The sequence below is a fragment of the Vidua chalybeata genome, chromosome 3, assembly GCF_026979565.1.
Source record: "Vidua chalybeata isolate OUT-0048 chromosome 3, bVidCha1 merged haplotype, whole genome shotgun sequence".
NCBI lineage: Eukaryota > Metazoa > Chordata > Aves > Passeriformes > Viduidae > Vidua > Vidua chalybeata.
This window is the reverse complement of record NC_071532.1, coordinates 12569242-12595510: the sequence shown is the minus strand read 5'-3', so window position 1 is coordinate 12595510 and position 26269 is coordinate 12569242. Positions and strand designations below refer to the sequence as shown.

The window sequence follows — 26269 nt, the reverse complement described above, 5'->3', positions numbered from 1 at the left end:
TGTGCAGCTACAAAGCAAGACTTGGGACATTTGGATTCTCCTGATCTATTGCATCTCTATCTGACAAAGCTGAAGAGATGACCACAGGCAAGTGCTCATTCTTTCTCTGTATCTTGGAGCACTGCACAGAAGTGCCAGGTGAGGATGTAGGGAAAAGCTTAATTGCTTGTCTGACTTGTTTGGCACAGCACAAGTAAACAAGAACAAGGAGCTCTGAGACGATGTAAGCAATCTTGCAGTAGTGTTCTGGACAGAGATACAGGAAGAAAGGGAAAAATGAGTTCAAGTATCAAGCTGATACTGCTGTGGCCTGGATTCTTGATCAGTGTTTATACTGCAAGCGATAAAGAGGTCCCAACAAATAGTAGTGCTGGTGAATAGCTGGATAAAATGAAAGAATAGTTGATGTTAAAGGATATTTGTAGACATTTTGGACATAAATTTAATCTTATTTAACTGAAAATTTTCACTTTGCATGACAATGAGGGAATGTACAATAGACAGTTGCATAAAGACATTATTTGCCCACTTTAAATAATAAAGTTTTAAATAATAAACTTTAAATAATAAAGTTTTTAGAGCACTGAACACAAACATCATGCTGTTTCATTGCTGAGGGAGATGTGAACTATCTGCAGCTACCTGAGCCTACCTGTTGCTCAGATCTCTACCTAGTGGTTTACCAGCTTGCAGGGTGGGGGCATTTGGAGGACTGGATGGGTCAAAACACTAAAAACGTAAATGGAGGAGAGCTGGCAATTGCATCTCAAGAGCTTGTTCCCTGCTCTGCAGTGGAAGACTGTAAAGTCCTCTTAGTAAATAAAAGGGATGGGGAGATATTGATGGCAATTTGCAAATGAAGACTGCAAAGTGAAAAGTTGAAGGAAGTGAGTGTCAGATGTAAATGGGCAGCCTTTTTATGCCTGAAATTAAACATGCAGATGATGGATGTATTTCAGCAAGACGGTTCCAGCTATTTTGAAAGAGATTGTCTTGTTCCATGTATCAGTCACAAGGTTTTTCAGAGACTGCAAAAGAGAGGTTTTCTAACTTTGACCCTGGAAAGTGTCTAGAAGATGCCATGATGGATTAGTGCCCTCATGCAACACTCTGAGCATGATCCAGGAGAGACAGGAGCTTTTGATATCTTCAGTAGTCACATGTATACCCCACAGAACACACAATGGTTTCAGACAGCAGCAACCCAGCAGGCATTTAAAGGCGAATAGGGCATTCTGTTTGGTTCAAGAGGTTGACACTAGGTGTTGGCAAACCTTATTTCATGGAAACTAGGATCGTTTTCAGGGGTTATGGACAGTTAGAAATGGTCTGGTGCTTGTGAAGGTTGCCAGAAATCGGCCAGGAAGTTGTTTCACTGAGCAATGACAGGCTGATAGAGAGAGAACATATGTCTCTGGGTAGGAGCATAAGAGGGAACTGAGTACTGCCACAGTAGTGTACAGAAATAGATCTGTACCTGGTAGGCTAATCATTGGGTTTTGTGCTGAATTTTGATAATTCTTCTCCTGACACATTTTTGTACTACATGACTAAAACTGCAAGAAATATGAGGCTTTAAGCAATTTGTTTTATACAGTTGTCACTATCCCAGAAGAGAGTGAGCTGTAGACTCCAAATATAACTTGTAGTTGATACATGGAAATTTATTATGTAGTGTTTAATCACAACATGATAGTAGGATTATCTTACCAGCCTGTTGATGAATTTAGGATGGGGACAATCTCCTAACTTTCTAGAGAGGGATTTGGTAGTGGCTGTTGAAGGTTTCCCTTATTGCTTTACTGAGATTTAAATAGCTCCTGTGTAATTTTCTCACTAACACACTCCAATAAGGAGATACAAATGGGAGAAGGAATACCCATGAAACAAAGCCGTGATGGAATTTAGTCCTATTGAAGTAAGTAACAAGATTACCATTTTCTTTCAGAGGGTCAGGATTTTAACCTCCGTTTGAACGTTCTTCAGGAAAGCTAGCTTCATATGTGAAAGCTGCTGGCAGGGTGCATTTCAGCCCTGAAATGGTTATTAGCATGTACTACTCAATGGGTCAGCCAGAAGCGTCCTGTTTGTTTATCTGAAGCAGACATGCTTTTCTATAAGAGAAGAAGCCAGGGCTAATGAAGAAAGAGCTGTCCATATCACTAACACGGACAGCCACAGATGGCAGAAGGAAACTGTTTAAGCTGCTGGCGTGGGAGTATTCATATTCCTTTAAGAATCCTTACAATTAAATTGGAAGGGAGTGGAACAGCATGTCCATATGCAAGTGTAAGTTTTAATTAGATTATTCTTTGCTGAAAGGGTACACAGGCTGTGTCCGTGCTTAGAAAGGGCCAGGGCTGCCAGACCAAATAGTAATGGGAATATATTTCTGAATCCCTGCCTGCAGCTAAAAGAGATTGGTTTTTTTTCACCTAGATGTTGTCCAACTTTCACTGCCTTTGAAAACTCAGGCCTAAAAGCCTAATTAACCTTTTGTTCTACTTTGGTTTTGTAGTCAAAACTCTACATAGGCTTCATCAACTAAGGAGTATTTAGTGTGAATAATTACCAGATCATTATTTTTTTGCCTTTCAAGTGAGTGAACTAATGTAATCAAGCATTCTTCTGTCTAATGTGTAAGTAGGACCACAAAGAACCATCTGTGGGTATGTTAATTCAAGCAGTTTAGTGTAATTACTATCAAGAAATCTTTTTCCCCCCCTCAGTAATTATTTTTTCAATGGGGTGATTTATTACATGTATGCACATGGATGCCCTAAGGCTGTCATTAGAGCCAAAATACAGATTATCAGTGTTGCAACTTCTTTGTCAGAATCCACATGCAATGCTAATTTCTGGTTCCTTGCTTAAAGTTATACTTACTGTTTCCTTAGTCTGCTAATGGTTTTCTTGGAAAACTGAAATAGAATGGAAAGAACAGCTGGTGAAAAGGTTAGATTCATTTTTCAGGAAACTACATATTGCCAACAGAGCACTTTAGAAATCTTATCTTGAAGAACTGGAAAAATACCTGAACGCTTGTTTTTTTGCAATGAAGTAAAAAGTGCATGGAAGTTCTTGGAAAGTTCCTATATTATTACAATTAAATGTTTATGAGCTTGCTGAAACTAGTACTTGTATGTTGATAGATCAAATTCTATAATCACATGCTCAGGGGACTTGAAGCACTTTTCCCTTGGCTTCATCATTATTTAAGATAAATTTTGAAGGTATATTCTTCCCTCCTACATTTGTCCCTAAAATCCAGTAATAAATTTGTTTTCTCTGCATGTTGCATATTTATTTTACTCCTTTTAAGTAATAAAAGAGCTTCATTAATAAGAAATGCTGTTTATTGTTACTCACTAAGTCAACAACCGTCTTTCAAAGAAGTTATTTTGTGATGATCATAGTAAGAAATAAATATATCTCCAGAAACTGGGCTGGGTTGCTGTTTGGACACTGATTATGTGTTTGAGAAGTGTGGCTCTGCAAACTTGCGTTCTGGTAAATTCCACGCAAAAGCACAAAACAAGTTGGACTGATTTCTTCTGCTGCCATTCTGCTAGCTCACAGAAATCTGTGGGTCATTTCTTAGAATAAGCAACTGGTTTTTCTGTGATTTTAAAAAACATTGCAATAGTTTATTTAGCAAGAAAGCCTTGTTTTTTGTTTCTTTTACCTCTCATTCTCATTAATCAAGTTATTATTGAAACAGTCAACTATAATGGAGGCAGTAAAATCTGGACACTGTATTTTTCTTAGAGGATATTAATAGTGGTTAATGTAGCTATAGCAGAAAGAGTTGGAAAAGTATTTTCTGTGGTGTTAATAGGTAATTGATTGTAATTGATTTTCATAAGGAGAATTAAATCTGATGCCTGCATATTGAGTCAATTTGGAGGTCAATCAGTCAGATGGTACTCACAGTGAAGCTTAGTATTTAACTTACCAGAATGTATCAAATTTTCACAATTGACATAAATTAAATGTTCCAGTCTAAATTTACAGCATGATTTATTATGCATATTAAAGCACTTACAGCATGAAAGCATCTATCAAGGCAGATATTACTAAATAACATTTAATGACTGACCACTATGTCATTTTTAATTAAGAAGTTGCCAAAATACTTTGGCAAATTCTAATTAGTATGTAATTGATCTAGACAGCTTTCTTTGCTTAAATACAGTGGAGTGTTTTAAGGGTGCATGGGTCTTATTGAAAGGCAAATTGTTCCCTTTGCATCAGAATGGGACAAATATTTTCCATTTGGTTTTATTACTTAGTAATTTAAACAAAGTCAGTCAGTTTTAGATAAACATAGAGGTAGGATTTCAGGGCTAACTGTAAAGTCCCCCTTCAGAAATTTATCTTTCCACAGTGCTTAGGCCTGTAGTCAGCTATTGAGATTGCTTAAAACACGTGTGCTCCAGCACCAGCCACTTGGGACAGAGGGGGTGAGATGGGATGCAGTACGTCTCTAGCCACAAGTTTATTCTGAATAATTCAGTGATGTTACCAGGGCTGTGGTGGTCTGACTAGAAATCCTTACTTCTAGAAGTTCCTATTCTTGGTCCAAATTTTATAAGAACCTTCTGGATATCATGACTGTATTAGCTGAAAGCAGTTGCATATTTAGTTTTTCATGCCTTGTTATGTGTTGTATTAAAAATGGTAAAATTATATGTTGTTTTGTTTTCTTCTAGTGCATGTAATGTGGCTTTGAAAATTGGACTTGTTCATTGTTTTTTGAGTCATATTAATTCATGTTATCAAAAATCACCTACCAAATTTGTAATATAGCAAACTCAATGATACAAGTGACATCTATTGCTTCAGAAGAGGTATTATTTTTTTAATTTATACTAAATCACTTAAAATTTTCATAAACAAAGCTGAAGAATGTTAAATGCCTTTTTTAGTTACTTCAGCAAAAAATAGTAATAAAATCAAACCTCCGTCCCATTTTGATAGTGTAACCTATCATTTCCAAGCTGTCAGCTCTCCTAAAAAGAAATTTGACTGCATTATTTACATCAATAGTAGAAGTGGTCTCTTTCAAAAAAAAAAAAAAAAAGGTTATTTTTTTTGTATTTACTTGGTTCAAAATTCTTGCAGTAACCCCTGACCTTTTTGAATTCATAGACTCCTTTTCTTGAGTAAAAATGTTTTCTTTAAAATGAATAGATAGATTTAAATAATGTAATATCAGAAGATTGCAGAACACAATAATAAACATGTACATTCGGTTGTAAATATGGTTAAGATTTCCAAGCAGCAATGATTTTGATAAACATAAATTCAATGTGCTAAGCCTTGAAATGAAAGAATGAATTTAATTGTATAGGAATGTTTCAAATTCCTGCATTCTGTGACCAAATATGGGCATTGCTCACTATCCGAAAAGGCTGGGCAGTGGCCTTGCTCCCTGTGTCCGAATGACTTACTAGTCTGGAGGCAGAGAAGACAGCTTTACACCACCTCAGCATTTCTGAATTAGGCCAGCTGGGCCTGGGTGGTCTAAGAGACTGTTGTAATGGTTAACACAGCCAAAACACAGTGAACTTCTCTTCCTAAATAGCCTTACAACTGGAAGCTGCCAAAGGGAGCTGCAGAGCTGATACTCCAGCCATCAGCTTTTGCAGGGTGCTCTGTAGCAGAGCAGCTCTCTGCTGATCAGCAGTCCTTCTGCACCACTTTGCTGCTACAGCCATCCCCTTCAGGTTGTATTGGCCTGTTAACGTGTAGAACAGAAGCAAGCTGTAAGGCATTTCCATATTTGCTTGGTATTTCAGTAAAAGGGGAAATTAAAGGAGCTTTATGATGTAGTAAATAACTCAGCATGTTTTACAGTAACCAAGCAAAGCATATTCTTTCAACAGTAAGTGACAGGTACAGATCTCATTTTAAGCAGGCACAGGAATTTTTCCTAGGTTTGGATGTTTACACTTAGCATGGTTTGTTATTCTTGGATAAAGGATACTCAGGCTGTGTTAAATGTCATTAATCCTGGAATAAAGCTGAAATGATTCACTTCCTGGATGTGATTGAATTAGGTATAACACTGTTCAAGGAAATGTGAGAGAAGTTGCTTGTAGGTTTCCAGTAAAGAACCTAAGTACTGTAGAACTGCAGCTAATGCAGTCACAAACGCTGTTTTAATCTAATTTAAAAGCCAGTGTAGAATTGGGGAATACAAGCAGAATATTACAAGTTAAGACCTTCTGCAGCATGTCCTCCCCTCCAGCACAGAGTTCTGTGCATTGTCATTCAATTGAGAAAGAGATTGTACTACATTGTACTTTTCTGAACATAAATACCTCTACATTAGCAAGAGGGAGACCTTCCATTACGTGTGAAAATGTTTCTCACTGAAATTTAAGTACTTTAGGACAGAATTTGAAGTTTTGATTGATGCATTTCTTTTTCAGTCATTGCAGTTCCCCATTGTGCAGCGTACGTAAGAGAGCTGAACGAGTAAATCCGTACTTGAGGAAATACAGGTGGAGATGTTGAAAAATCACTGGGGGTTTTGATTTTTAGGCAAGCAAGAGCTGTTTAGAGAAGAGTAACAGATAAGAGTCAGGTTGTTTTTCAGAAGCTTCCTGCATTTTTATTTCTTCTGGAATATTCAATCCTTCTCTAAATTGCAGTTATTAGAAGAAAATAGGTGATATTAACTGTTGCTGGCACTTAGACTGTACGAAATTTAGTTCAGTATTGTGATACTCAGCCCATGCAAATGTCAATGTGTGGTCATGAGTAAAAACATCTGATTGTGTTAAATATATGTGGACCAAGATTCTAGTAAAGTGCTTTGGGATATTTCTAATATGAAATCTTGATGATTGCCTTACACTGGACAAAAATCCAAATAGAATTTCTTTGTGAACATTCATAGAAAGCAAGAAGAAAAAAAACATGAGCAAAGTAAATTTTCTTTTCGTTATCTGACTTACCAATTAATTTCCATCTTTTATGTTCTAATAATGGACATAAAGTTCTTTGAAGATGAATCTGGTTTTGGACTTAGTAAAGCTATATAATTAAACGGTTTATAACAAGTTCAGTGTTACTGTGTGCATACTTGTTTAAATGAACACCATCTTATATTGTTCCCACCTTCCTGCTTTGCTTGGTTGGTTTTGAGGGTTGTTTTTTGTTGTTGTTGGGTTTTTTTAATTCATGGAGATTGTACTGTGCTCATAGTTGTACCCTCCACATAAGCAGACAGGCATGCAGTTAGAAAATGGCTGTTACAGCTTGCTTTTTTTTCACCAGGAAATTCAGTGGCAGTGAGTCATTAACACATTGCATTTTCTGAGAGCAGGCTGACCTAACACCCAGAAGACCTATAAAAATGTGTGGGAAGGTATCAAACACCAACTGTTGTTGTTAAGAGAGCCTGTTTTAAATTCTCCTCAGTGGGACAGATTAGCAGAAGTTTGGTTACAGTGTCTGGGTTATTTGAAGCTGGAGCATGGTGGCTGACCTCATCATACATCAAGCTATGCTTAGAAAAGGGTATAGGAGGAGCTGAGTCACACCAGACTCATCTGTGCTGCTGCATCACTGTTAAGACTGTGGTTGTGACAAAGTTTTTGTGTCTTTGGGTGAACTTGTGAGAGCAGAGTCACCAAGAGGGCTGCTGGGATGGCATTTGGCTTCCACTGCCATCTCAACTGATTGTAAGGATAAGTCAGACTTTCATGGGAATGGGCTACCAAATCCAGGGACACAGTGTGCCAAGGACCAGTTCCACATATTTGGCATGGATAACTGCAAAGGGTCAGGCTGTCAGTCAACACAGAATTGGCAATGCTTCTTTCATGCCAGTGGATTATACCCATTTATTACCATTGAGAAAGGCTCAAGTCATTCATATTATCAAACATCAACTGTTAAAATGTCAATGATTTATTTACCAGTTCTGTATAAATTATAAATGACAATGCTTATTGTGAGAGTTCTTTATGGAGCCATGTGAGGTGCTGTGTGGAATATCTCCTTGTTTGAATTCTCTTTTTTTTTTGTATCACTGGTACAGAGGCTTTTTACCAATGGATCTACATTGCTCTGCTTTTCTCAAAAACTGAAAGTCTACAATGAGTTGGTCTTCAGAAAGCTTTATTTGCATACGTGTGGTTTTATAGTACTGCTACCTGGCCCCTTAGTATTTCCGCTGTGTAGATGAAGGCATTTGATCAAATTACTCCTCAAGCATGCCATCAGTTTGTGCTTCTGCACAAGACATTATTCAGACACTTTTTTCTAGTTTTTACAATGGATCAAATTAATTCTTATTCCTATTCTAATGTAAAATTGAAATATTTTTAATGTCCATATACAAGAAATAGAGGGCTAAAAAAAAGTCTGCTAATCTCGAATCAGATTTCCTTTCAAGCTGCTTGAACAAGTTGATTCCAATGCAATTTGCACAGCTGGGCAGGCTGGCAGGTGGTAGGAAACAGTTTGGATAGATGGCCTTTTACCACAGTCTGAAGTGAAGTAGGTAGTAAATCTGGGAGGAATTTTTTTTTTTTCTGCTCAAGTTGTTAAATAAGCACTATTCCTATGTGTATATATGTTTCTTTTGACAATTTGAGGGTTTTTTTTTTTCTTTAATCAGCGCTTCTGGCTTGATTCTGTGGAATCCCTAGAGGAGCTTGTGTAATTCAGCATAGAGCATCAGCTCAGTTATTCTATGAGCTCATTCGGTAGACATGACCAGGAAAAGACACATTGAAATACACTGTAATTAAGTTATGCTGAGGCACTGGAACATGCATGATGAAGTTAACTTTAAAAATTGGACAAATTTAGCAAAAATAATGTCTTTATCAGTAACTCTAGAAGACATGTTAGCTGATATTTACATATGTATGAGCTGGTATTTAAATGTAGCAGTGCCCACATTAAATAGCAATAGCAGAGCTCATGTGGGTGAGGAATTATATTTTTAGTAGAAGACATACAAGAACAGTTTATCTCTAAAGAGATTGAATACGGAGGCAATAATGACAGCATCTATGAATGTTTCCTGCAGAATAGTTGAATCATTTGGAAAGAAGGATGACTGTGTATTCATGAATTATAGGAAGATCTCATGTATCCACAAACCAGCCACTCCAGGAAATAATGCCTTGAAGCATTCATACTTCTAATATTCAAATAATAAAGTTTGTCCATATATAGATTTCTTAACATTCCTTTAAATGAAAGTGGATGCAAATGAGTAAAGTGAAGAATGCATCATTAATCATTTTTAACACTGAAAATACAAATGCACTTATGTTAAGCCATGCAATTACTTACCTTGCTTAAAAACATGTAGAAGGGTGGAATTATTCTCCTAGATAGAAAGAAAAAGTACCATCAATTTCATGGTGACATATATGTAAATAACAATGTATTTTAATGGTTAACAAACAAGAGACTTAGTCTTTTTACTAAGTCTAATTGTCATTATTTAAAATAAGCTGTCTTCTTTGGTGATGTAAAACTTAAATGCTGTTTTCATTAGACAAAGCATTTCTGCTAATTTGAATTCCAGAAAAAGTCATCAGAAAATTTATACATTATGTATGTTGCTTGGCATTTATTTTGCATTTTCCTGCAGTCATATACGTTAATTTTCCTGTAAAGAAAAACATATACTGAGAATTTGGAAAGGGAGAAAGTTGTTTAAAAATGTCTGGGTATTACATTGTAGGAAGTAGAGAAATTATTTTCATTATGTGTATCAATTTCTCCTGTGTTTTTCCTCTTCCTCCAAAATCTGTACGTGGTTTTTGTTCATAAGTGTATGTGTAATTTGTGTAATTGTGTTGGGGATTTTCATTTTGAAATGAACCCAGATAATGACATTTTTCCTGTACTCAGAGTAAAGGATACTATCTCTTCCTCTAGCTTATTTCTGGCATCAGAGAAAATGCTTTATCAATGCAAGTCGAATCGTTCTGTGGTTTAGCATTTGAAGACTGATCTGACAATCCAAATTGCCAACAGATAGAAAATTCAATAGAGGGTTCTTGAGTGTTCCAGTATTTTCTTTGTCTTAGCTTCTAGATATTTCAGAGTCTTTTGTTCCATCAGGTCCTAGCTGAGCCTAATTTTAGAAAATAGAACATTAGTAATATGTCCTTTCCTCCCAACAACTTTACAGCAGCATCTCTGTGTTTCTGTTTAGGGATGTTTCAATAATGTCTTTAGTTTGCTAACTGTTAAGATTTAAGTTCATTTCTTTAATGCTCATAAATTATAATGGTACTTGAAATAGTGATAATCTTCCTCCTGGGATCAGTTGGGACTGTGTAGATGCCTTTGATCATATTTTGAGATTTCAGGGTAAAAGAACCTAGTCTGATGAAGAAACTTCATAAAATTCAAGTGCATCTGAAAATGTCTAGCTTTATTGTATTAATGCAATCCTTATATAAGATCCCTCTGTTCTTACATGGGATGTCATCCTGCTTAAACATTGGACAGGACAAAAAGTAGACTGCTGTACAAAAATATTTCAGCTGTTTTTTCTGCTCTTTTCTTATACCATTCTCCTCTTTAAATAGTCCACTCCCTCTGAGGTCAGAAAGTCATATAGTCTGGGAATTTCACTTGAAAATTCCTTTGAGGCAGAGCTGATCCTTTGTAATTCATGTGGTTTCCATCACATTTCATCTAAAGTTCTAGGATATAAATTATTACTCCTTGTCACATGCAGCTAAGTGCATAGAAGTGAAGTTTATCCAGGTGGTGTCAAGATATTATATTAGGTATAGCACTGGAAGAGCTGAGGGATAAGTTCAACACAGTATTTAGAAAAAAAATGTGCCTGATATGGCAACTGCCAGAGTCTGCTGTACTGTGTACTCTTGTGTCATGGGACAGGTAGCCAAACTAATGGAGAAATACGAAAAAAGAATGCAAACTTTGCACATCTGTTACATTTTGTATATTCAACCTCTTACCCTTAGTGATGATGTTGAATGAAGCAACATACAATGAGGTCAAATGTCGTGAGGCTGGTATTATAAAAGCTAAAAGGAAAGATAATAAATATTATATATTTTAGCTAAATGATCACTAATACCTAATTTTCAGAGAACTAGCTGTAATTTCTAACTTCCACATGAAGTTTGTTTACCCAGCAAGGTAGGTGTTTTTCCCTAGCCTTAAGGATAGGGAGGAAAAGACTGATGGAAAATAATAGATGTAAATATTTTAAGGTAGGTCTGTTTCAAGCTACTCTCTCAGTTTTTCTGAAAGAAGAGACTGCAATTTATAATAAAAATAATTATAAATTAGAGGATTTTTAAATTTTATTTTTGTTACTCTTTTGACATTTGGATTATCAGTGCAAACTATGTTGTTGCTGTCCCCTGAAATAAAAACCTAGTTTGGCTGACTTAGTTACAGATGGTATCCAGATTATTATTAGACAGGTCCTGTTTTAAGAGTAAGTGAACTAAAAATGCAACCATGAGTGTGATATAGACCTGAGGCCCAATGCTTGGGGAATGGGAGGATTATTCAGTCAGACCCTGAAAGCAATACTTGCACAGGTGGCCTAGTAACAGCAAACTTTATTGAAGCAGTTCACAGAATCACAGAACATGCAGAGTTGGAAGGGACCCACAAGGATCAGAGAGTTCAGCTCCTGGCCCTGCACAGCACCATCCCCAGGAATCCCACCAGGTGCCCAAGAGTGTTGTCCAAACACTCCTTGAACTCTGTCAGGCTGCTGCTGTGACCACTTCCCTGGGGAGCCTGTTCCAGTGCCCAACCACTCTCTGGATGAAAAACCTTTTCCTAATATCCAACTTAAACCTCCCCTGACGCAACTTCAGGCCATTCCCTTGGGTCCTGTCACAGAGCAGAGATCAGTGCCTGCCCCTCCTCTTCCCCTCATGAGGAAGTTGTAGCTGCAGTGAGGTGTCCCCTCAGTCTCCTCCAGGCTGAACAGACCAAGTGACCTCAGCTGCTCCTCATACAGCTGCTCCTCAAGGCTCTTCACCATCCTCGTGGTCCTCCTTTGGACACTCTCTAACAGTTCAATGCCTTTTTTACATCGTGTCACCCGACACTGCCCCCAGCACTCGAGGTGAGGCTGCCCCAGCTGAGAGCAGAGCAGGACAATCCCTTCCCTTGCCTGGCTGGTGATGCTGTGCCTGATGCTCCCCAGGACAGGGTTGGCCCTCCTGGCTGCCAGGGCACTGCTGACTCAGGTTCAACATAATTGTCAAGAAGTTGTGTTGCCGTTGCCACAGCTGCAATTCTTTCCATGTCAGGTGTGTTCTGTGCTCCCTGAAGCATGTTCTTGTCATCAAGTTCCTTTGGGCTACAGATGATGTTTTTGCATTGTGCTTCTTTCAGCATAATGGACCTTTGAGCACTCTTAAATATAAATACTAATAAAAACTCTATTAAATGTGGCAAGCAGTGTTCTACCCTTTGTAAAATATACTAGATTGGTGAAAACTTGTCTCTTTGAATGTTTTTGTGAGCTGTGTTGAGCTGTGCAAGCAATCATCTAGTCAGGAGAAGAAGGATTGATAAGCCGGTCAAAGTGTATTTGTTTTTCTAATTCAGAGTACTTAAGAATGATGTATAAATATAATTGTGTTTCTGTTATGTTCTCAGCAGTGTTTTAAAAGGTTATAAATCACATGTCAGTATGGGGAAAAGTGTTGATTAGAGTGTTAACTTGTAACAGTTATCCTTCGTATATTTTAAAAAAAGAGAGAACTTCTGAAGAAAGAGAAATATTAGTACATGATTCAGCATCTGATTTTTTTCAATTTTCCCACAGATATCAATGAGTGTCAGTTACAGGGAGTATGCCCTAATGGTGAGTGCTTGAATACCATGGGCAGCTACAGATGTACCTGCAAAATGGGATTTGTTCCAGATCCTACCCTCTCAAGATGCATACGTAAGTAATACTGCCAATTAAAGTACCAAATTAGATAACTAGTTATATTTCAGATGAAGATTTATTTGACTGGGCCCAACTATTCTCATCTGTCACCTTTCTTTTTCTGTCCCCAGCTCATATTCTCAGTTTATTCGCTTTATTTACTCAGTCTCAGTGTTCCTGCCTCTTTTCTGTTTCTTTGTCCTGGAAACCTTGGTCTCTACCGGTGGCTGCCCAGGATCCTTTCTATCTTTTCCTGATTTTCTAGGCACCAAATCTTCAAGGCCATCTCCAGCTCCATGTACATTTTTCAGTAGCCTGGAGTTTCCACTGTTTTTTTTTTTTTTTAGTCCCCTCTCTGCTAGTTTCAGCCATCTTTGTGTCCTGCTGTCCCCTTTTCCACCTCTGCAGCTTTGATCTGGGTTTTTTCCATTAATAAAGATTTAGCCCAGGATGGTCTTTGGCACATTTTCCTTTTAATTAAGAAGAATTAAAAATTAAGAGATAATTAGGGGAAAGAAAAAGTTGTGAATTATATGAATGCAAATATTTCCCTCTATTAGTTAGTTTTTACTTTGGTTACAATCAATGACTTCTGCAAGAAGAAAAGGCGATGTAAAGAACAACTAAATTTTGCACCTTTTTTTTGTGAAGAATATGTACAAGTGAAAATTAGCTATAATACTAAGTTCTTTCTCCAAGCTATCTTTACATTTATAAAATATAGTCTCAAGTCATAGGTGAGTTCTTTCTTGTTTTTTCCTAGCTTAACTATCTTATGCTACTGTTAGTGACATTCAGTTGCTGAGAGAGCTTCTCAGCAGTTTGAAGAACTACATACTGCTTTGCAGTTGAACACCAGAGGAAAGGAGTTGGTTGTTGGGTTTTGGTTTTGCATTTACATGTCATGTTGAAAATCAGGTGTCTGTCTTTTTTGCATTATGTGAATGTGTTATCCAGAACTGTTAACTTTATGTTAATGTAGATGCATAAATTAGAAAGTTGGATGGACCTTAGCTTTCTGTTCCCTCATACTAATCATAGCTTATGGCTCTTCCACATTAAAACTAAGCACAACAAAATGTAGACATGTACTCTTTTATGAAAAAAAAAAGTCATGTATGATACTTAAAGCTTTTGCAGACTTGTTGGCTTAGCCTACTTATAGATGGACATTCCTTTGGCTTTACAACTTGACACAACTGTGTAGTGCCAGTAGCTGATCTTCACCAGCTGTGTGCAAGTGAGAGAAATGATTCTCACTCTTTATTGTGGCAGCATGGCAACTGCTGGTTTTGAATTTACTTTTTGTTGTTGTTGTTTTTCTTTCAAATACTACTTATCCTTGATCTAGAGTAAGCTGGAATTTAGGAGTGTTTGATGCAAAATAAGAATTTTTAATGTTGTGGTTCTCATCTGAGATAGGTGTTTGAAATAAAACTTCTGCTGACAGAATTCTGTTTAAGTGGTGTTGGAAATCTAGTGGTGTTTCTCTGTTTTGCTTTTCATGTGAACAGTACCATCCTCTCTTCCACTTTCATTGCAGCTGATAACCCTGTAGTTGCTGAAGAGAAAGGACCCTGCTACCGGTTTGTGAGTGCAGGAAAACAGTGCATGCATCCTCTTTCTGTTCAACTCAGCAAGCAGCTTTGCTGTTGCAGTGTTGGCAAAGCCTGGGGCCCACACTGTGAGAAGTGTCCACTACCAGGAACAGGTAAGAACTTCCCACTAAAAATACAAGCTCTTGGCCCCTGCCCCCTAGTTTGTTATGCATGCTTTTAAAAAAACCAAAGCAACCACCAGAGTATATACTTCAGATAGAGGATATGCATGGTAACATCTCAGCTTTCTCACCTTCCTTCATATCTTTACCATCCATTTTGAGGAGTGTGCTATTCCTTACTTGACACATAAAGCTCTCTTGTATTATGAATGTTCCCTTGGAGTTCTGCTGTTATTTAAATATATAAGGAGTTCAAAAATATCAGCCTGTTTGGTCACCACTCTCACTTTGGTTGGTTATTGATTAAGATGCCACATATTATAGATACCAATCACTAGTTTTCAAGTACTTTTTACTCCCTGATGTTGCTTAAAACTTAAATGCCCATGGAGTCTTCAATGAAAATCAATTTAATATGATCTTTTTTCCCAAATGTATGGTCAAATTAATTGGTTTTAGAAGCACCATTGGTGGTTCTAATATACATGATGTTCAGTCTCTTGAGTATTTTAGCCCAGGTATTTGTAGTGACAATCCACTGTGCTTTACTTAAAGCTGCTGCTGCAGATGTCACCGTCATGATACCGGTCATGTATTTCTCTGAAGTATTTTGTAAAGATTTACGTTTTCAAACCAGCTAGCTGCTTTGGGAAATCCACAGCTGCTATCAGAGATACTGTGAGATATGATGAGCAGATTCCTTCCTTTCTGAAGTTTGACTTACAGAAATGAAAGTGAACAACAGTTTTGAGCATTTCAATAGATTTTTATAGCCACTGTTTCCTGCATGACCATTGGATCACTAGATCATTGATCAGGATTTTAAAACACCAGTTCACTTTTGGATAAATAATATTTCTGTGCCTTTTTAATGGAGAAAAAAAATCTATTCTCATGAGATGACTTGCAATTTAAGTGCAGGTGTTTTACATCTGTGAGAATATTGCATGAGGCTTTATGCCCAATAGTGTGTATAGTGGAGCACAGAATGCATTCTTATGTTGACTGCTATATAGTCACAAAAAATATATTGAGTATCATATGGAATTGGTTATTTTGGTGATTTTTTTCTTAATGAAAAGACTTTAGAAAGAAAATCTGTTAGTAGGACATTCTGATGAGCTTTTCCCATTTAATGAGTACTTGCATGATTTAAAAACATGTTCCTTTCTGTAACAGGTTAAATTCATAATGTTTCAGAGTTTTCTATGAAAAATTTGTGAAAGTGGGATACTCCAGAAGGGGGTAACGTATTTACTGCAGCATCCCATGTTAGTAAAAAAGCCACTAAAATAAAAAGCTTCTAAAATATTCGTACAAAGTAAACCATCTCCTAAAAAGACACTGAGAGACCAGATTTGTATGCCCAGGTGTTGAGAGCTCTTATCAGAGCTGTGGTAGAATAAGGCTCACATTCCTGTTTTTTATTTGAGAGAATATGACCTGAAGCAAGATTCCCTATGTCCTAAGAAAGCATCTGACGAGACAGACATCAAATTTTTTGTCTTATTCCTTTGACCAGATTTTCCACCCTCAGTAGTTGGGTGTGTTTATGACAAGTTTTGATATTTTTTGTCCCAGCAAAAAAGTATTTCCTTATTCTGAATCCACTCAATTTAATTAGTTTGACCCTTCATATTTTCTATTACTAAGACACCATCAGAACATATTGCGCAGTTAATGCATACTGTGATTAATGTATAGTTTAACTCATCTGTAGAGTGCTTTTAGCTAGTACTTTGTGCTTTTATTTTAGATGCTAATTCATTTTAAAACCCTGATGTGTTCAAAGCAGAATTTGTGAACTTACCAATGTCCCACTTGGTGCATCCCTCAGGCAGCCATAAGAATTCCCACACAGGAGATTAAATCTTTTTTGTTTCATCCCAACATGGCTTTACCTAGAGCAACAAAGACAATGAAGCACTGCCCTCTCAAGATTCCTAAAGGTCTCCCTGACCCTGACAGGAGTATAACTATTCTCTTTGATGGGGAGGAAGACTGACTTGTATTTCTTTCTCCTTTTACTCTTCCAATAGAACTGCAAAACATGATGCTCATACAGAGCAGGTGGTGTTGCCTGACTTCAATTAACTTTTTCTGTAGCAGCTTTATAAATAAGGTTATTTCCCCTCTCTTCCAGTAGTGATTTGACTTCTTATGATCCCCATCTTATTTTTAGCCAGCCTTTTTCAATTCAGTGGAATTTGGATCTGGACTGGTATAAGGCTTCTGATGTAGTCAGGTGGGATCTTGTGCATCAGTGTGGATACTGGTTGATAGTATTCTGCTCCTATAGTACAGGGCTTATGAGCTTTTTCCCTTTGATTTCTACAAAAAAGAAAATGATAGCAGTAGTGGTCTTCATTCATTATGCAATATAGATGTTAAAGACTATTTGCACATTTAAATTAATACATAGATATACTGTTTGAAGGGGATTAATTAAAAATATCTTGATATATTGACAGATAAGCATAACTGAAGAAAAATGGTAAACTGGAGTGAAAACCTCCTGGGAAAAACAGCCAGAACATGCTTTTGGGAGAATGCTCAGTCGTATTAGCATGCTATGCATAGCTTCTCTTTAAGGAGTTTTTTGTGAATATGTATATACAATTTGAGATTACATTTCTTAGTGGTAGTCATTATATTTTCCACTATGTCAACATATTGCACTTTTAGACTCCTAAAAGGAATATTTTCCCATCCCAAATCTAGCTGCTTTTAAGGAAATCTGCCCTGGTGGAATGGGTTATACGGTTTCTGGCCCTCACAGAAACAAGCTATATCATCACCCTGCAGTTAGAGTACAGCCACCTGCCATTGGCAAGACCCCGATTACTCAACCTGTTGCTAAAGGTACTTCTCCTCCACCTCTCCCAGCAAAGGAAGAGCCAGTGGAGGCACTGACCTTCTCACAGAAAAGTGAGACTGAGATGGCTGTACAAGAAGGTGAGAGTGGGGAAATTTAGTCTTTCTCTATTTCTGTGCATGTGTCTTCCATGGTTTGTTTCTTTGCATGGCAGCTGTGGACAGTGCAGGGCCGAGAGGCACCACTCCCTGCAGCAGAGCATTCCGTGATGCCCGGTGTGTTGCATCACGGGATTCACTTCCCACAGGTTGTGGGTAGGTCCTGCCAGATGCTGAGACCATGGAGAGAGAGCGAGACTGCTTTAATCTCAATAATTTTTATGATCAGAAATAGTACATATTTGTTGTAAGACTTTCTCAAAAACTTTTATATATATATATATATATATATATATATATATATTTGAATTCTAAAAAGGAAAGCTGCAATGGAAAATAAGAATTTATATGAAATTCCTACCACTCCTTCCCAGAAAAAAAGGTCATATTTGTGGAGAAAAAAAAAACCCAAACCACTCTTACTTGTCTAAAGAAAAGGTACATTTTAAAACTTGATTTTTTTTCTTCAATAAATCCTTGCAAATTTGTTAGTGGTAAATTATATATCATTATTATATTAATTTACCTTTAAAGTGTTTACAGATGTTGATATCCCTTGGAAGGAATTGAAAAGGTTTCATCAGTGAGTTAATAACCTGTGTGCTTGTCAAATTGTTTCTCAGGAAGCAGGTAAACAATTGAGAAATCTACAAGGGAGCTGAACACTGAGTAAATAAACATTAGATTGTGTGTAGAATCTTATTTTGGTTTCAAGTTAGTTTTTACACTTGCTTCAGGAGCATCATATTTCCACTATTTTGGAATGAGGTTTGAGCCTGAATTTTTTGTGTGATGGTGACAACCAGTTTCAAATGTGACAAAATATAAATTGTAATAAAATGTTTTGTGAAGAATGATTAATTCTCTTTTTTTCTTTCTGATTTTAGTGGCAACTGCAGCTCCTGATCAGGTAAAACATGATGTAATTTATCTAGGAGTTATGAGATGGGATACAGATAACTGGAAGGATTTAGAATTTATGATGAAGTCACTGTGGACTTGCTCAAACCCTGAGGCAAAAATAGCTCCTTTGTTATAATGTACAATAACAGGCAGGTAGTGAGGTACAGGAAAGAGATTACTTTAACCTCTTTTAGAGACATTTGGTGGAGGGTGTGGTATATATCACTCTATCTCATGCTGGAGACTGTATTTTAAAGAGGATACTGAAAAATGCAGACAGGGTGAAGAAGATACACAGATACTAACAGCTAGAGAAAATAAATCAGAGAGAAACATTATGAAGCTTTGAGAAGCATTTGTGACACCTGCTTACACCTGCTTATGAGACTGCTATTAGTGCCTAAATTAATTTCGTTGTTTAGGGTGTCCTGTGTTCATTGGAGAAGAGCAAGTGTGTATCTGTGTGAAGCCCCCCATTCTGGAGGTTTCAGGTTCTCTGTGCTAGAGATAATGCAATTTGTTGTGAATAATTGCAGCTGTGCTCCATTTAATTTTCCTACACATATACAAGTGTCTAACATTTCTATGAAAATAAGATGATGGGTTCAGTAGCTAAGAAGGAACTTTTCACAGTTGTCAGACACCTAGATGTGATTGCATACTTTTGTGTGATGCTGAACTGCATTCAAATGCTATTTATGAGCAATTAAAGACCAGAGAATGGGAGAATTATGGAGAGACAAACCCAAAGATACAATTAGAAGCTCCAGGAAATGGCTGCTTCAAGTAAAATCAATGTTAAATTGTATGCTATTGTATAAACATAGTATTTCATGTTCATTCAGATTTAAATTGGTGGTGATTAATGATCTGCTATCTAAAGCCACTCACGTGAGAATGTTAGCAGTATCTCAAGCCAGGAGACTGTGGGTAGCTATGAATTAAGAGAATGTTTTCAGAAAGTTATATTTTTTTAATCATTCTAGGAATTGGCTTCCATTGATCAAGAAAAGCAGCCTTATCTAGAGCCTGGGCAGCCTCAGCTTTCTCCTGGAATTTCAACAATTAACCTGCATCCACAGTTTCCAGGTAACTTATTTTATCTTTTCCTTCGGTGTGAGAGAGTGCTTACAGTTCTTAAAAGAATGGTAAAGTAGCAATTCTAACAGAGGTCAATGAAAAAATGATTGGAGCTTCAAGAGCAATTTCTTCATGATCAAAAGAAAAATCATGGAAGCAGAAGTGGGAGGAATTGAGAGGTTGGCATTGGCTTGGTGACTTATTTAGGAAATAAAGACATATTTTAAGAAGAAGTGGTATCGTGGATTATGTGCATGAGAATTTTAATGTTGAAATTAAAAGAGGTGAAGCCTTGTACTCCTTTCAAGAGGAAACTGTGCTTAGGTGGCTCTTTACAGATTTATGCATAACTTTTGCTGCCAAAGTCTTAAAACTGTGTTTTCTTTCTTTAGCACCTCAGTGTATTTTTTCAGAAACAGTAGAAAGATGAAAACCCCAATTACATAGGTTTTTTTCTACTGTAGGTCAAAGCAGAATAAACAAAAATCTCCATAGTGCCTAGCTTATTCATGTGTGAATTCTTTAAGGGTTGTTTTTTTTTTAATGCTTTAAGATAGGTTTTTTGGATGTGATTGATTTCTATTCCATGTCACACAGTAGTGATTGAGAAAACATCCCCTCCTTTGCCTGTTGAAGTTGCTCCCGAAGTCTCTACTTCAAGTGCAAGTCAAGTTATTGCACCTACTCAAGTTACAGGTATTGTACTTCTCTTTTAGAACTGCAATAAATTAAGAAAAGGCTGAGTTCCTGACACTATTGTTCTGTGCTGTTGCTGAATTACCATAGTGAAGAGAATGTGGTTGTAGAGCAGAAGGAATATTCTGGAGAAAGTGCAGAACAGCCCAACAATGAGGCTACTATCAAGAGAGCCAGGCCCAGGTCCTTCCAGGATGTACCTGCCATTTTTGTGTCCACAAGTAAAGGATAGAAGATAAAATTAATAATTCACCTCAGATTCAGTTCTGGACTTTCTTTGCAGATCTGCAAGGCAAGTCCAGAACTGAATACTTCTTGGATACAGGTCAGGTTGTTAGACAGTCTACATGTGTTGTCATGAAGTATAAATGATGATGTTCATTGAGGGATGTAGAGTTCAAGGGATGTAGATCAGAATGTTCTACAAAAGGCAGGTGAGACATTACTGTAAGATCTACTTTGAAATGTTCTTTTGATGTTCATGCTTCATCCTTTTTTGATGTATTAAAGTTACCTCCTCTATGTCTGTGTGTCAAGAAGTGAAAATAACAGAAATGCAAGTAATGTACCTGCCATAGCTGAAATTTGTCTAAATGACAGCTGTGTCAAAAAGACATCAAAATTTCTTCTGCTATGCATTTAGAAACCAAAAGGTGAATGTACTGTATTTGTATACATGAGACCATTACAGTTCACATTGGTTAGAATGAACCAGAATGAACACAGGCTTTGAAGTGATTGCAATATCCTGATAAATACTCTAAGATGCATTCTTGTATATTGTAGAGATATTTAGACCTACAGAGGTTTCCTGGTTTCCATTCAGAGGGAGAAATTTCACATACTTTAATAAAAAATGGCTTCAAAATGGCTTTCATTCATGCAGGAATGGATTTTTGAGTTGATGCAATGCACACAGGGTCTAAATCACCCAGCTGTTTGTACAGTTCTGTCAGTTAAATCCTCCTGAATGTACTGTAGGAGTAGAGAAAGTATCCTGTCCATCTGTAAGCATTCAACTGCTGCCTTCAGTTTGCTGTAATTACACTTTATCAATCCCATACAAAGGTTCAAATAGTTGTGATCATCAAACTAGAACTTGGAAGTCAGCTCTTCTGTGACTGTGCCCCATCTGCCAGCCAGCTCCCAGCTTCTTTACAAGGAGAGAAAGTTACCTTGCTGGGAGCTCACATCAGTTAGTAAAAAGAAAATGGCAATTTTCCATGTTCTGTTTTTTATTTCCTCAGGAAAATTAGTAGAATTAGAAATTGCTGTGTGCTGTAAATCAATATGTTGTTCAGAGATAATAAAGTAAAAGTGCAGTAAGATTTGTAGGACTAAATCCTAAACAGGATTTAAAAAACTGACTGCAGCTCAAGCTGAGAAGTTTTTGAGTGCCTTATTTCTGTACTTTAAATTTTAGTTAAATTTAAATGTGACCTGTTTCTAAATTGTCTACATAAACAATTCTTCTTTACAGTTAATTTCTTCTTTTTCAGGAATTACAATTCCATACTGCAGTATAACCTTAGTTTGTTGCAAATGAAGACAGTCATTACTATTTTCTGCAGTAACGCACATGCTTCAGGAATTTCTAAAACTACTGTAAGGATTTAGCATCCAATGCTGCCCATATCTGAATCTCCTTATCTTACAAAATACATCCAAGCCATTAGTAGATGAGTATTCTGTAAATCAAGATACCCACTGTAATCAGAAACTCACTGCAGTTATTTTCTTAATGTGCAGTGCAAAGGTTGAGCCATATATATTTTTTTATTTTATCTTATCTTCATTCTCCTTTAAATTTTATGTACTGATTTATAGATCTGGGATGGGACATAAGATTATGTCACTAGGAAAAGTGCAGTTTCTAGATTCTTCCAGATAAGGTATGCATTAGAGAAATTCAGGAGTTGCAAACTTGATTTACAGTTGTTTTCATGCCTGAGCTTTCTACTTGGATCACAGAGTATTGTATTGTATTGTATTGTATTGTATAGTATTGTGAACTATATATGTTTAACATTAAATTTCTCTTTCTTTGCTTAGAAATCAACGAATGTACAGTTAATCCTGATATCTGTGGAGCAGGACACTGTGTTAATTTGCCTGTGGGATACACTTGCATCTGCTACAAGGGGTACAAACTTAATGATCAGCAGACAAAGTGCATTGGTATGAAATGATGCTTTCAAAAATCTGAAATAATCGTGCTATGAAATGCCTGAAATGAAGAATCTGGTTAGGGGAAATCTCTACAGAGCAGTCAGGTGTTCTTTCCTCTGTTGAATGCTTCCAAACTACAAGGCTTTTTTTTTTCTATGCCAAATAAAATTTGCAAAGTAGTCTCTAATACAGCCTTCCAGCTGCTCTGCCAGTGTGAATTTAATTAAATGGAATGAAAATATCTCCCATTGTGATGTGAGAGAAAAAGTAATTAGGCAGACCATCTCCTCTCAGCTGTGTATCAGGTATCTAAAAGTCAGACTACTAGGAAGAAATACAGTTCAGTTTGGAAAAAAAAAAGCATTTGTGCCTGTTTCTCACAGTGATTTACCCAGATACCAGCTCTGCAGGCAGACTAAGTGCAGGCATTTTGTTAGGTCCTTCCTTTCAGCCTGCTACTGAAAAGAGAAAGTATATCCTAAACAAACCCAGAAGCACAGTGAGAGACCTGCAAAGCAAGGTCTTCACTCCCTTTTAAGCTAGTAAATTCTAGATGATAATTCTCTGATGAGCATAAGGCAGAGACAAAGGGGTCCTACATGAGCCATTTCAGATTTGGAAGCAGCTGTATTGGTATCTTTTCTTCATTCAGAGTATACTGGTTCCTCTGTAACTTGGATCAGAAAGGGTGTATTGTATCTAGAGATTAAATGCTATAAAGTGTTCATGCCATCAAAGCTCAGTAGCTTCACGCTGTAACACGTTCTGTCAGGTGCAACTGCAGTATTGAAAAATAAATTATGCAACACAGCCAAATGGCAACTTAGAATCCCTTCATTTCATCCAGATTTTATTAATGTTCCATGCTTGCAGCTTGTGCTCATGTTGCACACAGCTTAGTGATTTGAACTGTAATCATGTCACGTTCTTCAGGCCAATGCAATATTCTTACAGTCTAAGCCAATAAGAGCATTTTTCTCCAACCAAAACTATTTAATGCATCTTTTTTTCATCTCTGAAAGAAAACATATATACCTTTTCAAATAGTTAAAATAATTACAAGATCAGTCTTTTCACATGCATGACATAGAATACACAAAAAGAATCACAATTATATATGTTATTCTATAGTCTAATGTTTTCATTTCTTTTACAGATATTAATGAGTGTGATCAGGCACCACATCTCTGTTCCCTTGGACGCTGTGAAAATACAGAAGGAAGTTTCCTATGTATTTGCCAAGCTGGATTCATGGCCAGTGAAGATGGAACTGACTGCATTGGTAATAACTAGTCTCCTTCATAGAAAATAAAAATATCAAAATTATTCAGGAAGCAAAGCTAAATCCTCTTAAAGTCCCCTTTTTAGCTCTTTTTTCCTCAATGTCAGTGGTACTAGACTGATGTCTGGAAGTATATTTCACTGTCTCTCACCAGGTGTTGTGGTGAGCAAAGCTGATACAGCTGTCTAGCTGATACTCCTTTTCCAAATGTTTGTTTCTTGAAAAACAATAATTTATTCAGTACATCATTTTTTAGGAAAACTACTGATTAGTAAAAACACCTGCTGTGTAAAATAAAAATACTCAACACTCTTTCAATGAGTAGAAGCTGAAACAAAACATATTTTTAAATACAGCTGCAAACAGCCATAGACTTCACAAAGCAACACTAACAGTCTGAAGGGGCTGTGGTCTGCCTTAGCTTAGTGCTGCCTTGGGCACTGCATGCATGCAGCAACACACATTGTGTTTGCAGCCATAGGGATGCTCCCAGGCTGCCTTCTATACCCTGCTGTTTCTCAAACTCACTCTCTCTGTGATTACAAGCATTGAGGTGGCTTGCAAACAGCTTCAAAAATCCAAACTTATTATTTAGTGTTCAGTTAAAGCAGAGTTTTGAGGAGATGCAAGCATTCAAAACTTCGATGGTGAAGCAGCTTCTCTTAATTTTTCTTTGTCATCTGCAGATTTTGATGAATGTTCAAGACCTCACACTTGTGGAGAAGGCTTTTGTATAAACACTCTTGGCTCATACAGATGTGAATATTGTGATAGTGGATACCAAATGAACAGGAGAGGGGAATGTGAAGGTAGGTTTGGACTCTTCCCTAGAGGCAACAATGATTGATACTGATAGCACTTCATTGCACCATTTATTGATAGCACAAAACCAGTGCCAAACTACTGCTGTTAACATTCTCTGCTATTCAAGGGAGGCTTAGCACTGTAGCTTGAGCTGCAAAGGGACAAATCTCAGAGGGTGCAATCTTAAACAGGAAGCCTTTGTGAGTACTCTTCAATCATTGTCATTATTTGGTGTCTGGAACTGCAATTCAATTCCTGCTATTTAAATTTAAGATACTGCAAAGGAGTTCCCCCACTGTGTAAAGAACAGCCATTTTATCATCTCTTCCCATGGAATCACTAACTTCATTGTTAGTCCTTACCTGCTTGCTAAGTTTTTGTAAAAAAAAAAGTTAATTTTCCATATATTATATCAGGTAGCAAATGATAGGTTGACTTTTTAATATCTATATCAAGCAGATATTTCATGTTGCAGGAGATCCTAGCATATCTGACCTTCAAAGCTTCACATTACTTTTGTGTGATATTTTGGTCTTTTTTCCTGGTATTTTTTTTTCATTTTCAACTTGAATGGTGAACTAAAAACCCCAAGAAATCATTTCATTTTAAAGATGATTTTTTTATGCTTTAGTCTAAGTTACATAGGATAGAATAAAATTGCTGACATGTTAGGTTGCCTGGCAAATAAGCAACTTAAAGCTGCCATGGATATATTTGCTGCTCTGAGCAATGCTAAAAGAGTCTTCTTCCAATTTTTTTTTTATTTATTTAAATGTTTTACAGATTTCACTCTTACAACTAGTCTTTGCAAATCTCTGTGACTAGGGAATCTGTAATTCAATTAGGCTAGAAATCAGACAATTACATCAAATTTATTATTAAATAGTGTGGTGGTAGTCCTCTATAATTTAACTTAACAAAATGTAATTTCTGAAACCAGATTCTCTGTTGAAAATTATTTAAGGTTGCTTAAGGGGAAAATCCTCCTACATTAATCCACCAAACCAAGGAAATGACACATTTGGGGAATAATTTCACCATGTCATCACTCTACTGACAGATTTCTAATTTCACAAAAAACTTCCTTCCACCCCCTTCACAGTTCAAAAACAAAGGCAAGAATGCTCCAAGCTGCACACAATACAGTTCACTTGCACTTCCTCACCCCATCCTCATTCTGCCTTCAAGTTGTATTCACACAAGCTCTGTCCCAGGCGTCGCCAGGGGAATGTAAAGAGTGCATGTATGTTGTTGGAGAGTCTGTTGTTTTTGTAGAACAGTGTTGGAGTCATAGCTGAACATCTTTGCATAGGATGAAGAATTCTTACGGAATCTTCTTATGATTTTTTTACACTTTGCTGCATTTAGACTTTACTTTGACTAAAAATTTCTGTACCAAGTACATCATTCATGTTCTGAAGGCAGACACAGCCCAGACAGTTCTGAGAAGAAATTACAGCAGAAGTGTAATTTAATTACACTTGTTAATTAAGTTAAAAAAAAAAAACAACCCAAAAACTCCCACAGCAGTTTCATGAGAAACTTTTGCAGGTCTGCATTGTAGAAGCTGAAGAAGCCTGTTGGTGTTTTTATGAGAAAGTATTCTAAGCTGGACAATTGTGATTCTATGAAAAATTGTGATTTGCCTACATCCAGTGAGTTGTTTGGAGCTGGAATATTCAATTCTCTCAAGCTTGGATCATTGTCCGGTTAAATTATG

The 26269-nt window shown here is 36.9% G+C and overlaps 1 protein-coding gene across 8 annotated transcripts in view; it reads left to right on the top strand.

Annotated features, from left to right (window-relative positions):
* Nucleotides 1-26269, top strand: part of LTBP1 (latent transforming growth factor beta binding protein 1) — a 184395-nt gene that overhangs the window by 101424 nt on the left and 56702 nt on the right. For 3 of the 8 annotated variants that reach the window (XM_053938697.1, XM_053938699.1, XM_053938701.1), the window contains 9 exons: nucleotides 12815-12937; nucleotides 14466-14633; nucleotides 17364-17597; nucleotides 18503-18525; nucleotides 19505-19607; nucleotides 20196-20294; nucleotides 22347-22472; nucleotides 23620-23745; nucleotides 24432-24554. In XM_053938697.1, the coding sequence (XP_053794672.1) occupies nucleotides 12815-12937; nucleotides 14466-14633; nucleotides 17364-17597; nucleotides 18503-18525; nucleotides 19505-19607; nucleotides 20196-20294; nucleotides 22347-22472; nucleotides 23620-23745; nucleotides 24432-24554 (1125 nt within the window). The remainder of the gene's footprint in view (nucleotides 1-12814; nucleotides 12938-14465; nucleotides 14634-17363; nucleotides 17598-18502; nucleotides 18526-19504; nucleotides 19608-20195; nucleotides 20295-22346; nucleotides 22473-23619; nucleotides 23746-24431; nucleotides 24555-26269) is intronic. The other 5 variants (XM_053938698.1, XM_053938700.1, XM_053938705.1 and 2 more) reach the window with 4 other exon arrangements.